The 17,223-nt window shown below is 43.3% G+C and overlaps 1 protein-coding gene across 1 annotated transcript in view; it reads right to left on the bottom strand.

Moving 5' to 3' along the window:
• RNASET2 (ribonuclease T2) overlaps positions 1-4,790 on the bottom strand; it is a 38,999-nt gene extending 34,209 nt beyond the window's left edge. Inside the window, exons 1-2 of the mRNA XM_048505267.1 lie at positions 4,472-4,790; positions 647-746 (exon numbers count right to left, since the gene is read on the bottom strand). Of these exons, the coding sequence (XP_048361224.1) occupies positions 647-746; positions 4,472-4,544 (173 nt within the window). The 5' untranslated portion in view covers positions 4,545-4,790. The remainder of the gene's footprint in view (positions 1-646; positions 747-4,471) is intronic.
• Between the last annotated feature and the right edge of the window lie 12,433 nt (positions 4,791-17,223).

Here is a 17,223-nt window from a genome sequence, read left to right as displayed (position 1 = left end):
CGAGGTTCTAGGGCAGGGAAAACTCTTCAGAATGCAGCTGTCCATTACAGCTGGCTTCAAAGTGAAAAGAGCCAGGAGTCAGGCAATCTGTGCCCACATTAGTCATGACACAATGTGGACGTTCCCACATGTTCTGGGGGCTTTCTACTGGCCATGTAGGGTAAAATCCACAAATAGATGCCGTTCAAGACTTTTTGAACTGTCTTACAGTCCACAGCTTCTACATAGTAAAGCTGCACCGAAGAATTTATTTATGATATTTATAGTCCATCTTTCTCATTGAGATTCAAAGCAGATTACATAATGAAAATCAGTGCAATCAATAGACAGATATCTGATAAATGAAGTAATAGGATCAGGACTACAGAAATATGAACGTGCTATTATTAGACATGATATGTTAATAATGCCAAAAGGTGGAATTGCATAGATAAATAACAATGCAATAAGAGCAAGATAACATTTTCATTGAATAAATGGAAAGGATGAGTACTTGAAACAAAAGCATAGAAATTAGCCCATTCCTGTCTACTTTTCCTCACAGAAAATTCAATTTAGTTTATAGTTTACCATACTACAGTTTATAGTTTACCATACTATAAAATTAGATGCCACAAACTTGGTAAATTCTGAACAGGTCACTTACCTATGAATGAACTTTCTTGGAGCAGACCCATAACAAATACTAAGCCAAAAGCACCAAACGATTAAGCAGGACTGAGTCACAGGCTTCATTTTCACACTATCTACAAAGGAAAACACCCCAAACTGTTAAACTAAGACTACAACTTGGAAACTGATAAATGAACAAATCAACTTTTAAAAAGCAGTAGGCAAAGTGGGGTGGGCGGGAATCTCAAGGTTGAGCATTAACAATTATCCTGTGATAACTCTTAAAAATGGTGTATAGGTTTCCAGTAAAAAAGTTTCAGTTTTAATAGATCTCTAAAAAGGTGGCATATATATATGCTAGTATTAGGTTGATGTAGATTCCCCCTCTATAGAGCATTTTGATTAATAGCCACTGAGGGTGAGATGGGGAAGTATATTCCTCATAGGTATCACCATACTTTAATCCAAGAGATTATAGTCACAAATAAAAGTCACAAGAGATTATAGTCACAAAGTCACAAGAGAATATAGTCACAAATAAAAAAGTCACAAGAGATTATAGTCACAAATAAAAGTCACATCTTTGCAACCTTTCAGAGTGGAACCCCAGAAAAAAAGGTCCCAACTCTTCTAGAGTTCAGTGTATTTAAATCCACAGAATTCAGCAGGCTACAGGTAGCTTAACTTTGTGCTAAATCACAGCCAGTAAATTCAGCTCTAGAATAAAGTTTTGCTTAGCTAACATAAGATTTTACAAAATTCAGACAACTAATGAAAACAGTATCTTTGAAAGGGGGGGGGATTAAAGCAGTATCCCTCAAAGCTCTGCATTTATCTCTCCATAATACCCTGTCCAATAGAGTAGCACATTAAACAGAAACAATCACCACTTCAAAGGAAGATAAATTCCATGCAGGGTTGACTGTTTACAACTCCTTTAAGAAACATCACTGGGTTAAGTCAAAGTACAATCAGCAGAGATCTGCAAATGGAGAAAACTTTCCTTACACTCCATGTCTGAAATACTGTGTTCCCAAAATTTTTATCCTTGACAACAGTGAGTACTGGCGAACAGGCAATGATATGCCTTATGCCTGTGGAAAACAACCATTGGCTCTAATTCTTTTTGGTTACAGTACCATAAAACTATCCAATCAGAGTTTCTCTTTCAGCTTCCTAGAATATCTAAACAGATCCCTACTACCACTTTCAGTTGCTGATGCTCACTGCTGCAATACTGAATTGGTCTTGTACTAACCCTGTATCACAGATGAAGTGCCCACCTGCAGAGGAATACCACCAGGGGGTATCACAGAGTACCACCCCATCTCTGCCCTAAGCTGCTTTTACAGTAAACTGGAAACCTGTGAACCTTTCCTACATCCTCATATAGCTCTCCCCCTCTGCTTGCACGCAAGTTCCTGTTCTTTAACCAAGCAGACAGATAACAGCTATGGAGATCAAGGAGGAACTTATATGCTTCCCAGACTCTATAAGAATATGCTTTGGGAGGAGGAAAAGAGGGCTGTACTGTACTTTTTGGGAGCCTTGGCACTGAATGAGTCTGAACCCTTTATGTTTCACTATGTGCAAAGCTGCTGCTTGGTCCTGCTCCTCTGGCATTTTAGAGAATAACATTTTTTCCCAGCATCAACTTCCATGAAGCAGACCTCACTTCAATGCACGAAGCACACATTTTAAGACTAATGCAGGGACATAAGTATAGATTTTTTTGTGGGGGGGTTCGGGGGTGGGGCCACACACCCCCACCCCTAGTGCATGGCCACCCCTCCCCAAGCCCCGCCTCCGGCTCTCCAAGGCTGAGGACAGCAGACTCCCCCGCCCTGACCTCCCCTGCCCCCCATCAGCTGGGCTCCCAGCCAGCAGCTGGCAGTTCCTTCTGCCCTCCCCTCTGGGCAGAGGCATAGAGGAAAAATGGAGCCCAGTGCAAAATCTGAGATTTGCCCCCCCCCCACCCCCCGGTAGCCGCTATGATGCTGGAATCCACCCCCAAACAGCATCACTTTCAATGGTGTTTAAAGTAGAGAGCCCAAATTCTCCTTTTAAATCCACCTTAAAGGGAGAATCTGGGGTCCCCAGTTAAACAACATTGAAAGTGATGCTGTTTTGGGGTGGATTATCCCCCACCCTGAAACAGCATCACTTTCAATGTAGCATAGGTGCATTCTAATCTGGAGGAACCGGGTTTGATTCCCTGCTCTGCCACTTGAGCTGTGGAGGCTTATCTGGGAAATTCAGATTAGCCTGTGCACTCCCACACAGGCCAGCTGGGTGACCTTGAGCTAGTCACAGCTGTTCGGAGCTCTCTCAGCCCCACCCACCTCACAGGGTGTTTGTTGTGAGGGGGGAAGGTCAAGGAGATTGTAAGCTCCTTTGAGTCTCCTACAGGAGAGAAAGGGAGGATATAAATCCAAACTATTCTTCTAAACTGAAGACCTCAGATTCTCCCTTTAAATCCATGCCGAAGGGGGTGGATTTAAAAGGAGAATCTGAGGAAATTTGGGGGGGTGCCTGCTGTCAGGGGTGCAATTGTTAAGCTAGCAGCACCAAACTTTTAGGGTATCTTTAGGAGACTCTCCTAATTATACCACCCACGTTTGGTGAAGTTTGGTTCAGGGGGTCCAAAGTTAGGGACCCTCAAAGGTGTAGCCCCCATCTCCTATTACCTTCCATTGGAAACAATGGGGGATGGGACACCTCCTTTGGAAGTCCATAGCTTTGGACCCCCTGTACCAAACTTCACAAAACCTGGGTGATATCAGTAAGAGACTCTCCTGATGATACCTCCTAGGTTTGGTGAAATTTAATTCAGGGTGTCCAGAGTTATGAGCCCTCAAAGGTGTAGCCCCCATCTTCTATTAGCTCCCATTGGAAACAATGGAGAATGGGTCACCCCCTTTGGGAGTCCATAGCTTTGGACCCCCTGGACCAAACTTCACAAAACCTGGGTGGTATCAATAAGAGACTCTCCTGACAATACCTCCCAGGTTTGGTGAAGTTTGGTTCAGGGGGGCCAAAGTTATGGATCCTCAAAATGTAGCCCCCATCTTCTATTAGCTCCCATTGGAAACAATGGAGGATGGGGGCACCCCCTTTGGGAGTCCATAACTTTGGACCCCCTGAACCAAACCTCACCAAACCTGGGTAGTATCATCAGGAGAGTCTCCCAAACAATCCCTGAAAGTTTGGTGCTGCTAGCCTAAACAATGTGCCTCCTGCAGGCCAAAAAACACTAAAAATGTTTTAAAAACCCACAAACGGGTGGGCAGAGCTTCAGACATGAATGGGGGGGTCTGAACCCGAGAACCCACCCCCCCTTACTTACGTCCTTGGACTAATGAATTTATATTTAACAGCAAACACTAAAAACACATATGCTTGTTACAAGACAGGTCAGTTTGGGATAGGACAATCAGATGAAACAGTAACTGTCCAAAGATTTGGGACTTTAAAAAATACTGCTTTCATTCTAACCAAATAATTGGTGGGGGGAGGTCTATTGAAACAGACTAGGCTAAGATACATTTGAAGAAATCTAGATCTAGATAAGACAGAATCATTGGAGTATAAAAATAAATATAACTGGGGAGAAACTGAAAGTCAGATAGACACACTGAGCAAGGATGAAAAGCCCAAGACACGAAAAAAGGAAAAAGAACTGGAAACGTGAAGAGGGCAGACAGCCTAGGCTAGGAACACCAAAAATCTGAGGCACAGGAAGAAACCAAAGGAGAGCTGGGAGGCCCACACGTAATACCGATCTGAGGCACTAAGGAAAGGAGTTTGAAGAGAACAAGTTTTCTCGAAAGTAAACCTTGCAGAGTTCATTACGACTTACTGCTATGCAGGATTTCAGGAAAGACTGAAGCCTCATCCACGCGGAAGCGAATACCCCCCTCCTCTCTCGGCATCAGCCTAGAGCAGCACGGTCTTTTTAACTTATTTCCACACGGAAGTAAAACGCAGTATTCATACAATCTACACCCAAATTAGACGGAAGCGTCCCCGAGGTGTAGGCAGCGCAGCTTCCTTTCAAGTGAACATACATCTCCTCTCTCATGCCGGATATAGCTCTAAGCCCAGTGCTTGAAAGTTTCATTATCAGCTAGATTTGCTACCGACTAAATAAGGTTGGAGGAATAAAGCATCTCCCTCCCCTTTCACCCCGCACAACTCAACCCCACGGCTTGTTGTGCTGATATTTTTGTTTAATTTTACCTTACCTGCGACAAAAGAAACGAAAAACCGGAATTCTCGTAGAAGCGACACTCTCCACAGCCAACGAGTACTTCCTCCCTGAGCGTTAAATCCCGCCCACACGTGGTTCAGTTGAGCTTATTCGCTATTGCTTCAGTTGTTTGCTCAATAGGGAGAAAACCCTCCTACAGTCCTGTACAAGTGCTGATCTATCTTGCATGGGGCATAGATTTTTAAATTAGCTTGATGTTTCCAATTACCTTTGTCACGCCAAAAGAGGGTATCGCCACAATACACAATTAACCGTAATTGAGGAAACTTGCAGAGAGTGGATTCTATGGCGTTATAACCTGCTGAGGTGTCTGTACTCTCCAAACCACCCCAGGCTCCCCCACCAAAACCTCCAGGTATTTTCCGAGGAGGGGTGTGTGGCATCCCTAAGCACAGCCTTGAGCATTTAAAATGTTCAGTGGCAGTCTTACTTCCACTAAAGACAATTACCGGTAACTGGAATCCTGGGGCAACACAATTTTATTTCAGCAAAAATTTATGCTGGAATAAAATTTTATTCAACAAATTTATCAAATTTATTTATCAAATTTATATTCCACCGTATCCCCACAGGGGTTAATCTTTAATTGTTAGTCTTTAAATTGCTTTAAGACTACAGTTTATTTTCACTGTACTCATACCGGTATGGAATTATTGCTACAAAATGAATTTCACAGAAATTCATAGGACTTGCTTTTGCATAGGATTTAGGATTAAATGTTTAGGGTTACATTGTTACCAGCGTCAGGCTAAAATTAGCATAGGATTTGCAGTCTGCTAATGTGTAAGGAATTGCATACCACAGAAAAATTCCGCATGAACAACCGTTCTTTGGCAAGCAGAAGCACTACAATTTTACTTTTGCTACAAATGCTGAATAGGGAGAGCCAATACCGCAGTTGGGAGACAAAATGGGCCAAAATTATTAAAATAATGTGACCTCTTAGACCTACTTAAAAGTGAGAATGTACTTACTTCCTGTTGATCAAAATCATGAAGCAGATCTCAAAATGGAGAGAGAAGAAAGAACAATGACTAATGTAGAAAATGTTGTAATACTGGATAACTGCAACTAACTTCACTGACTGAGCCAATGTATACTGAGTTAGTGCCATAGAAATAAGATTCCCAGATGTCACAAATGATTGTGCATTGAAACAGTAGATCACAGAGCCAACTAGAGGGGTGGTTGGAAACAGTGACCACAATGCCTAGCCCTAGAGTCTAGACAGAAGGAAGATAAAAAAGGAGAAATATCCCCAGGGATGCTGCAAACTATGTAAAGCCACACTGACTGAGGCCCAGTTACAATCCATACCTCAAGTTAGGAAACCAGTGTGGTAGTCTGTGAATGGACACTATTTTAAACAACCAAATGAAGATTAAAACCGCTTTGACTGAATTAAAGCACAGTACCAACTACTGAAGCACACTGTGGTGACTGAATGCTCCTTTGCAACATTCATTCTTTGTAGGACACAAACTCCGTCTGAAAGCAATATATTTGAGATACTTGATTTGTTTGTTCCAGGTTCAAAATGAAGCCCTGTATTTCCCAGTCAATAAACAATCAGTGTGTTCATTAAGATTTTTCTACTTTAAAATAATCTGGCCACTCTATCACTCTAGGTAAAGAAAACATTATTCAAGAGCTTCAGAGAACACTAGCATACCCATAGAAAGTAATCCTATACAAGCATAGAAGTCAATCTACCTAAGTAGACTTTAACAACAGTCCAGATAAGTGAGCTCCATAGCAGCTGGGGATGATACGGTGTGGTGAAGGCTTCCACTGAAACCAATTCTCCTTGCTTAGGCACAGAAGGGAAAGAGAAGACAGGCACTTTATCTTTACCCATCATTTTTTCTTTTCCATGACTAACAGCAGCAGAAGGGAAAGTCAGTTTCAACTGGCCAAACATTAGAAAAACCTTGTGGGAACAAACCCCTTCCCATTTCCCCTTCCTCAATACACCAGACCCTAGTACAGCAATGGCGAACCTTTTCAAGACCGAGTGCCCAAATTGCAACCCAAAAACCCACTTATTTATCGCAAAGTGCCGATACGGTAATTTAACCTGAATACTGAGGTTTTTGTTTAGAAAAAACGGTTGGCTCCAAGGTGTGCGTTACTCAGGAGTAAGCTTGGTGGTAGTAGATGGCTTTGCTTTGAAACAACCGTACAACTCTTCCAACGGGTGAATCACGACCCTAGGAGGGTTTACTCAGAAGCAAGCCCAATTTCCAGCAACCGAGCTTACTCCCAGGTAAAGAATCGTGCTTTAGTTTAACAACGCTTAACAGGGTTACCTACACTGCTTCCCCAAAACTAGGTCTCAGGTTTAATGCTAATAATCGAGCCCAGCGACGCAGGCCAGCCTAGATGTGTGTGTGGACACTCTGTTTGCGCGTGCCCACAGAGAGGGTTCTGAGTGCCACCTCTGGCACCCGTGCCATAGGTTCACCATCACTGCCCTAGTATGACATGCTCTGACAGACTATTGACAGCATTGTTTCCAGGTGCTTCTCCCTACTTCTCTGAGGATTCCTGTTCCCTGTTTCTTTTTTGGATGTAGAAACCTTGTGCCTAATCTGACAGCTAAAGGCTTCTGAAGTGGCAATGATAGCAGAAAACAATGCATAGCTTTCTGGTCCCACTGCACTATCTGAGTTATTTAGGGAAATGTTGATACTAGTGACTCCTAAAACTGAGCCACAGATAGAAATTTGGCTTTTAGGTGCGATTTTTTTCCACAAATTTTTGCTTGTAAAATCTCTAAGATGTGCTGCAAATTGGATGTCAGTTCAACAAATTTTCATGTGATATGGTATCTGCTGTGCCATCTGGCCCTATTTGTGTGTATTGTTTTAATGTGTTTTCTCCAAGAGATGTTGACAGGATCCTGAGTACTGTGAGGACTATTACCTAGAATTTGAACCCTTCTCCATCATGATCAATACAAGGAGTTACATGCAAACGTCATTAGGGTGGATTGTAAATTCCACACTAGTCTAGGGAATTTTCCCTAAAACATTAAAGATAGCTATTAGATCTCTGTTGAAACAATTAAGTACTATCCGACCAAAGGGTGGTTTCTATCTACTTTTTGGGGATAACGCTATTAAATGAGCAACTTCAGAGACTGACAGCTTCAGTCATCTGGTTAACACATTTGCCCTTGAACTTTTCTGTCTGTTTTTAGTATAGAGATGACTTTGGTAACTGGTGGAAATCTCCAGTTGCAACTGGACAGGAGAAGTGCCTCATTATTGGTTCTTTTGCAGCTCTTGGTTGCCTTTGGTATGGGTGATCACTTATTACTTCTAGGCATTTAAAAGCTGGTGCTGGAAGTAACAAATAAGCCTCTGCAAGCTGCTATCACTGTCCCAGGCCACTGCCTGACTGCTCTGGTCAGCTGGCTATTAAAATAAAAAGAATCTTGGCACGACAGAGATGCTGGTCAGGAAGTCATCTGCATTGGAAATGATTATGTTCCCTGTGCTGAATGGATTTCAGTTTTCCATGAAGACATATCAGCTGTAAATTCCAAACTTTTAAGGTAGGGCTTTAGGACCAGTACAGTATATTAAGCCTTTGGGGGCAGGAGGTGTAAATTGATATTATTTGTTTGCTGGTTGTTTTATATTTCTACATTCGGTGAGTTTCTATGGGTTTATTTCAGTTACCCACCTTGGATACCAGTTGCCTGGGAGAAAGGTAGGCATATCATTTTTTTCCTTTTTACCCCCCCCCCCCATACATTAATAAGCTAATGTGAATATTGTAGCTTTCAAAGTACAATAAAGCATAGCTTTTTAGTGCCACCTGCTGTATAACTACAGAAACTACACATCCCAAACAGTCCTATTAAAAATAATGGTCTTAAGGACTGGGCCATTTTTTTTGCATATTTATAGCCCAATCGTATATAATGTTTAAATTTTTATTTCCTCCAAAAAAACAGAAAAAAGAAAGGAAAAAAACTTAAGAAGATTATACATAAGGTAAAGACAAAAATATAACAGTGGTGGCAGCTAGGCTAGGCCGGCAGCTAGGCCGGTTTCAAGTCCGGATGCGAAAGGAGGAGGGTTAGGCGATGGGCCAGCACCCCATTCCTGGGAGAAACGCCATCAAAAGCACTTTGAAACCTTACTTGCTACGGAAACAACAAGCAAACTTCATTGAAATCACCAAATTAGGCATGAATGGGCCAGCTCATCTCTTATGACGGTGCTGGATGAAAGTTGAAAGGAAGTCCAGTGCCTGATGCAGAGCTCGATCCTAAGTGTCAAAATGTCTACAAGAATCAGAATGTGCAATGTATGGACATTGTATTAGTGTGGGAGACTAGTGCAACTGCTCAATGAGTTTGACAACTACCGAATAGATATCCTCGGCATCAGTGAAATGCACTGGACAGGTGGAAACTGATTGGTCAGCAAAGAAAAGACCATCTAATATTCTGGGCATGATGAACACATATGTGGTCCTGACTAGTACTGAGCAAAGAAGCAGCAAGGGCACTGACTGGTTGAAATTCCATCAACAAACGTATCATCACAGCGTGGGTTCAATCCTGACACATAAAGACCTCTGTTATCCAAGTGTATGCACCGAATGAAGATGCCAGTGATGCAGAAAAAGATGCATTCTATGATCAACTGCAGGACACCATCAATGATACTCCCAGTCACAATATAAAGCTGCTCATTGGTGACCTAAATACACAAATTTGGAAACAGCATACAGGGTTTGGAACATGTGATTGGCCCCCATGGAACAGCAGTTAAAACAAATGACAATAGAGAGCACCTACTTCCGTGAACTTTTTTGACAGGTAGGCAGAAGCATGGAGTCCCCCCCCCCCACTTAGGATGGTAAAAGCTTTTTTTAATTGATCAAAGGCTCTCTGGCAAACTTCATTCCAGACTAGTTTGGTCCCCAATCTGCCGCTCCCTTGTCCCTTCCCCTTGGTTTTTAGCAGATTCATTAGGAAAAGAGAAATTTTCGCAAACCTTGCTATAAAATCTCAGTAGAAGTTCGCAAAGCCAGAAATTATTGTAATTGTTTACGGGTTCTAGGGGCCTCCCAAGGCACTACGTCTTGCACTTTGTTGGGGTCCATTTCCAACCTCTCAGCTGATACTTGGTACCCCAAGAAATCTAATTTGTCTTGATGGAATTAACATTTTGATAGTTTAACATACAGCTGATAGCCCATAAATCATTTGAGTACCTCCCGTACCAATTTTATGTGGTCATCCATATTATCTATATATATATCAATACATTGTCCAAGTAAACCACCACCACCACCCTCACTTTTCCCCAAGGAATGTGAGTTAGTTTAGAGCCAAGGCGCCCCAAGGTCAGCGATAGACAGAGATAAATCCACCTGGCATCCTACCCCCACAGGCCAATGGAAATAACCGAAATTGATAATAAAACTGCAAAGATTGTCATGCCCTTATATAAAGCAGTGGTGCGACCGCACTTGGAGTACTGTGTTCAGTTCTGGTCGCCACATCTCAAAAAGGATATCGAAGAGATAGAAAAAGTGCAGAGAAGGGCAACGAGGATGATTGAGGGATTGGAGCCCCTTCCTTATGAAGAGAGGCTGCATTGTTTGGGACTCTTTAGTTTGGAGAGGAGACGCCTGAGGGGGGATATGATTGAAGTCTATAAAATTAAAATAACCTTCTTGCTTAAAAGTCTGTGCTGTCCAATTGGCCCCCATTTTCACCCAAATCTTCAACAAATCACTAGAGATGTGCTATGTTCCTTCCTGCTTCAAACACTCCACTATCGTCCCAGTGCCGAAGAAGCCTTCCATCAAGGAACTGAACGACTACAGACCAGTTGCTCTAACATCTGTAGTTATGAAAACTTTTGAAAGGCTAGTGATGTACCATTTGAAAACCATCACGGATCCACTGTTGGACCCCTTGCAATTTGCATACCGAGCAAACAGATCGACAGACGATGCTGTTAATATGGCTTTGCACTATATCCTACAGCATCTTGAATCGCCAAAGACCTATGCAAGGGTCCTCTTTGTTGACTTTAGTTCAACATTCAATACTATCAGACCGGACATTCTTCTAACCAAACTAAATCAGCTAGCAGTACCTGAGCATATTTGTAAGTGGATCACAAGCTTCCTAACAGATAGGAAACAGCAGGTGAAGCTAGGAAAAATTACATCAGACACCTGTAAAATGAGCACAGGGGCCCCCCAAGGCTGTGTACTTTCACCACTTCTCTTCTCTCTGTATACCAATGACTGCATCTCAAACGATCCATCTGTTAAAATACTGAAATTTGCAGATGATACAACAGTGATTGGTCTCATTCGAGACAACGATGAAACCGCATACAGACGGGAGGTTGAACAACTAGCCTCGTGGTGCCACTGGAACAATCTAGAACTGAACACACTTAAAACCGTAGAAATGGTAGTAGATTTCAGGAGAAACGCTCCCATCCTACCTCCTCTCACAATACTAGACAACACAGTATCAATAGTAGAGACCTTTAAATTTCTAGGCTCCATCATATCTCATGACCTAAAATGGTCACCTGATATCAAAAATGTCATCAAAAAAGCACAACAAAGAATGTTCTTTCTGCGCCAACTCAGGAAGCTCAAACTGCCCAAGGAGCTGCTGATACAGTTCTACAGAGGAATCATTGAGTCTGTCATCTGCACCTCTATAACTGTGTGGTTTGGTTCTGCAACCCAACAAGATCGACACAGACTTCAGAGAATAATCAGAACTGCAGAAAAAAACAATTGCTGCTAACCTGCCTTCCATTGAGGACCTGTATACTGCACGGGTCAAAAAAAGGGCTGTGAAAATATTTACTGACCCCTCGCATCCTGGACATAAACTGTTTTAACTCTTACCCTCTAAACGTCGCTACAGAGCACTGCACACCAAGACAACTAGACATAAGAACAGTTTTTTCCCGAATGCCATCACTCTGTTAAACAAATAATTCCCTCGATAATGTTAAACTATTTATTATATACTTATTATATAATTACTGCACTACTTTTTTCATCATTCCTATTACCCATCTCCTCCCACTTATGACTGTATGACTATAGCCTGTGCTGACATTTTATTTTACATTTTATTTTATTTTATTTTATGATTTTACATTTTATGTTTCCATTACTACTGATTGTTTCCTGATTGCTTACTAGACCTATATGACAATCATTAAGTGCTGTACCTTATGATTCTTGACAAATGTATTTTTCTTTTATGTACACTGAGAGCATATGCACCGGAGACAAATTCCTTGTGTGTCCAATCACACTTGGCCAATAAAGATTCTATTCTATTCTATTCTATTCTATTCTATTCTATTCTATTCTATTCTATTCTATTCTATTATGCATGGGGTAGAAAATGTTGACAGAGAGAAAATTTTCTCTCTTTCTCACAATACTAGAACCAGGGGGCATTCATTGAAAATGCTGGGGGGAAGAATAAGGACTAATATTTATAGAGGAGAAGTTGATCTATGGCTACCAATCTTGATCCTCCTTGATCTGAGATTGCAAATGCCTTAGCAGACCAGGTGCTCTGGAGCAGCAGCAGCAGCAGACCATTGCTTTCACATCCTGCAAGTGAGCTCCCAAAGGCACCTGGTGGGCCACTGCAAGTAGCAGAGTGCTGACTAGATGGACTCTGGTCTGATCCAGCAGGCTAGTTCTTATGTTCTAAAAGGAAACACTTCTTCACGCAACGCGTGATTGGTGTTTGGAATATGCTGCCACAGGAGGTGGTGATGGCCACTAACCTGGATAGCTTTAAAAAGGGCTTGGACAGATTTATGGAGGAGAAGTCAATCTATGGTTACCAATCTTGATCCTCCTTGATCTGAGATTGCAAATGCCTTAGCAGACCAGGTACTCAGGAGCAACAGCTGCAGAAGGCCATTGCTTTCACATCCTGCATGTGAGATCCCAAAGGCATCTGGTGGGTCACTGCGAGTAGCAGAGAGCTGGACTAGATGGACTCTAGTCTGATCCAGCTGGCTTGTTCTTATGTTCTTATGTACTTATAACCCATGAGACTAAAGTGTCAGGGGACAGACCAGTAATCTAAACGGCGTGCAAAGCCAAAAAGCAAAGATCAAGGAAAGAATGTCCCAGAATGGCAGTGATAACATTTAGCAGACTTTTCACATATATCTTGTAGCAAGTTGGTTACATATATCTTGTAGCAGTTACACTGAGTTAGGTATGAATCTCAATCACTAGATACAATCCCCCCTCAATCACTAGATACAATCTCAATCACTAGATACATTCCCTTCTAAGGACAGCAGATTCTTCTTTGCTCATGAGTACAATTGTACAGTCTCCTTGTGAAGAGTTGAGCAGTGGAAGCCTCCTTGGTGGTTGATGTAAGTTTTCTTGGCAATGTTGTCTGTCCTGATCAGGACGTGTTTTTGCTTCAGTTGCTGTTGGAAGACTCAAAGGGCCAGCGTCACTGCCTGTCAGGATCTGTTCACCCCAGCAATAACCAAACTCTTGGGTTCAGAAATCGGTTTATTGATAGGATATTATGAACAGCATACAAGCAAGCTTTGCTGAAACTTAGTTCTACTCTAACATCTCTTGGTTAATATCTCTTTCACAAACCTCTCCCCAAACCCCACCCTCAGGATCCCAGCAGGATGAAATCACCAGAAGCATTCTCAGGCAGTATGGAGTCTCCAAGGCCAAACCAGCAATAAGGCCAGATGCTGGCTGGTTAAAAGGTTGAGAAAGTTACTGTGCGCCCAAAGTAAAATCCACTGGCAAAACTAAACAGCAAAGGGATTCCCATGTTGCCATCTGCTTCCAGCCTGCCCCATAGTTTCATGGCAAGAGCCAGGAAAGAGATGGAATCTTAACAAGTCCTAACAAGGTCCTGACACCACCTTCAGCTCCTATCTCTGGATGGGAAAGGAGGATTCTGTGATTGACCACAAGCCCTGGGCAGGTATGCCATCAACCATTGTCCCTGATACAGACAGGTTGCCATCTGTGAAGATCTGGACATTATTCTGCATCCAACAGTGCTTCCCTTGAAGTACTTTTTTTTTACTTTGACCATCACGTGAGACTGCACTTGACCAGTGAATGACATGGATGGAGAGATTCTGCTTCCTTGGGATGTCCTCTTCAAGAGGTCTGAGCAGCTGTTGATGATTCCTGGCATGGAATCTGCCCCATTTGATAGCATCCATTGTTGAGACCAAGTGATCCATAATGATGATAGTGTGATTAGCTGAGAGTATCTACTGTGGATGACCATGGACGACATGTCCTTGATCAAGAATTCTTGGCCTTCTGTGGGGTGATGAAGAATTTGTTGACTGTAGTGGCTATTATCACCCCTAGATGTTCCAGTCTCTGTGTAGGGATGAGTGAGCTTTTTGTTATGCTTACTAATGATTCATATTTCTGTAAAAAGAAGAAGGCTTTGGATTTATACCCCACTTTCTCTACTTTAAGGAGATTCAAAGGGGCTTACAAACTCCTTTCCCTTCCTCTCCCCACAACAGACACCTTGTGAGGTAGGTGAGGCTGAGAGCTCCGAAGAACTGTGATGAGTCCAAGGTCATTCAACTGGAATGAAGAGTGGGGAAACAAATCTTGTTCACCAGATACGATTCTCTGCCGCTTATGTGGAGGCGTGCGGAACCAAACCCGGTTTTCCAGATTAGAATCCACCTGCTCTTAACCATAACACCATGCTGGATGTTTTCTTTAAGCAGGCAAGTATCTTCCTGGTGTGGATCTCAGCTTGTTGAAGAGAACTGGGCCTGATCAACAGTTTGTCCAGGTAGGGGTGCAGGTGAATGTAGTCCCATCTGAGCTTCACAATGTTTACCAGAAGTTTGGAAGAGTCTGGGAGCAGATGTGAACCCGAAAGGAAAGGCTTTGAACTGTAGGTGTGTGCCATTCACGCAGAATTGAAAGTATTTCCTGTATCCCTGGAAAATGAAAATGTGTAGGTATGCCCAGTAGTGGGATCCAAAAATTTTAGTAACAGGTTCCCATGGTGATGGGATTCAAACTGTGGCGTAGTGCCAATGGGGCTGGGCGGGGCACGACGGGGGCGTGGCTGGGCATTCCTGGGTGGGGCATTCCTGGGCGGGGCTGTGGCAAGGACGCAGCCACTGCGCCAGTCCTTGGGCGGAAACAAATGCACACAGGCGCAGGCTGCCACGCACGCCGGTGCACCTCCTGCTAGACTGCTTCAAGTTCTGCGCGCTACTGCTGAGAGGAGGGGCATAACTAAGGCAAAAATCACGTGGCAAAATCTCCAATTAGTAACCCCCTCTCGGCGCACACAAATAATTATTAATCTACTCTCGGGAACCTGTGAGAACCTGCTGGATACCTCTGGGTATGCCTCTGTTTCAATTTGTTCAGTCTTGGCAATTTAACCATAGCAGCCAGACAGCGATTTAGGACCTTTTCTGCATCACTAGATTTGGATTACAATATAAGTAGCTAGGTATCATCTGCATACTGATGACAGCTAATCTCAAAACTATGAATATATTAGGCCTAGCATGTGTATAAAGTGCCATCAAGTTGCAAGTGACTTATGGCAACCTAGGCACGAATTTCAAGGCATGAAGAAGAGTTTGGATTTATATCCCCCCCTTCTCTCTTGTAAGGAGACTCAAAGGGGACAATCTCCTTACTCCCCACCCACAACAAACACCATGTGAGGTGGGTGGGGCTGAGAGAGCTCCAAAGAACTGTGACTAACCCAAGATCACCCAGAGGGCATGTGTTGGAGTGCACAAGCTAATCTGGTTCACAAGATAAGCCACCACAGCTCAAGTGGCAAAGTGGGGAAATAAAACCCAGCAGGGATGGAGCGAGTAGCGACGTAGCCACCAGGGGACCGGGGTGTGTGTGTGTGCATGTTGCACCGGGCGCACGCCTGCAGGGGATACCAAAAATCAAAAATGTATTTTAAAAATATTTTACTGTTTTTATTTTGTCGGCCGGCAGGGGGCACAGTTTTTAAGCCAACGGCACCAAAATTTCAGGTTATCATCAGGTGACACTCCTGATGATATCAGCCAAGTTTGGTGAAGTTTGGTTCAGGGGGTCCAAAGTTATGCACCCCCAAATGGGGTGCCCCATCCCCCATTGTTTCCAATGGGAGCTAGTAGTAGATGGGGCTTCTCTTTGCGGGTCCATAACTTTGGACTCGCTGAACCAAACTTCACTAAACCTGGGTGGCATAATCAGGATGTCTTGCTGATGCCAGCCAAGTTTGGTGAATTTTGGTTTAGGGGGTCCAAGGTTATGGACCCCCAAAGGGAGTGCCCCATCCCCCATTGTTTCCTGAACCAAACTTCACTAATCCTGGGTGGTATCATCAGGATAGTCTCCTGAAAGTACCCTGAAATTTTGGTACTGCTAACTTAAACATTGCTCCCCTAACAGGCACTCTCAAATTGTCCCCAGATTCTGGTCCCTTCTGAGTGGATTTAAAGAGAGAATCTGGGCTCCCTAGATTAAAAAACATTGAAAGTCTTGTCGAAGGCTTTCACAGATGGATTCAACTGGTTGTTGTGGGTTTTCTGGCCATGTGGCCATGGTTTGGTAGATCTTGTTCCTAATGTTTTGCCTGCATCTGTGGCTGGCTGTGAGGTGTATCACAGAGAGAAGTCTGTAATAAGAGAAGTCTGGACACAGTGTATAACAGACTTCTCTCTGTTATACTCCTCTGAAGTTGCCAGCCACAGATGCAGGTGAAACATTAGGAACAAGATCCACCAGACCACAGTCACGCAGCCTGGAAAACACACAACAACCAACATTGAAAGTGATGCTGGTTTTTTTGGGGGGGGGTTCTACCCTGAAACAGCATCATTTTCAATGTTGTTTAGAAGAAGAAGAGTTTGGATTTATATCCCCCTTTCTCTCCTGCAGGAGACTCAAAGGGGCTTACGATCTCCTTGCCCTTTCCCCCTCACAACAAACACCCTATGAGGTAGGTGGGGCTGAGAGAGCTCCGAGAAGCTGTGACTAGCCCAAGGTCACCCAGCTGGCGTGTGTGGGAGTATACTGGCTAATCTGAATTCCCCAGATAAGCCTCCACAGCTCAGGCGGAAGAGCTGGGAATCAAACCCGGTTCCTCCAGATTAGATACACGAGCTCTTAACCTCCTACGCAACTGCTGCTCTTTAAGGTGGATTTAAAAGAATCTGGGCTCTCTAGTCTAAACAACATTAAAAGTGATGCTGTTTCAGGGCAGATTCCCCCACCCACCCCCCACCCCCAAACTGCATCACTTTCAATATTGTTTC

This window comes from Sphaerodactylus townsendi, linkage group LG01 (assembly GCF_021028975.2).
Source record: "Sphaerodactylus townsendi isolate TG3544 linkage group LG01, MPM_Stown_v2.3, whole genome shotgun sequence".
Taxonomy (NCBI): domain Eukaryota; kingdom Metazoa; phylum Chordata; class Lepidosauria; order Squamata; family Sphaerodactylidae; genus Sphaerodactylus; species Sphaerodactylus townsendi.
Note: the sequence above shows the minus strand (reverse complement) of the source record. Positions and strands in the feature narration are given on the sequence as shown.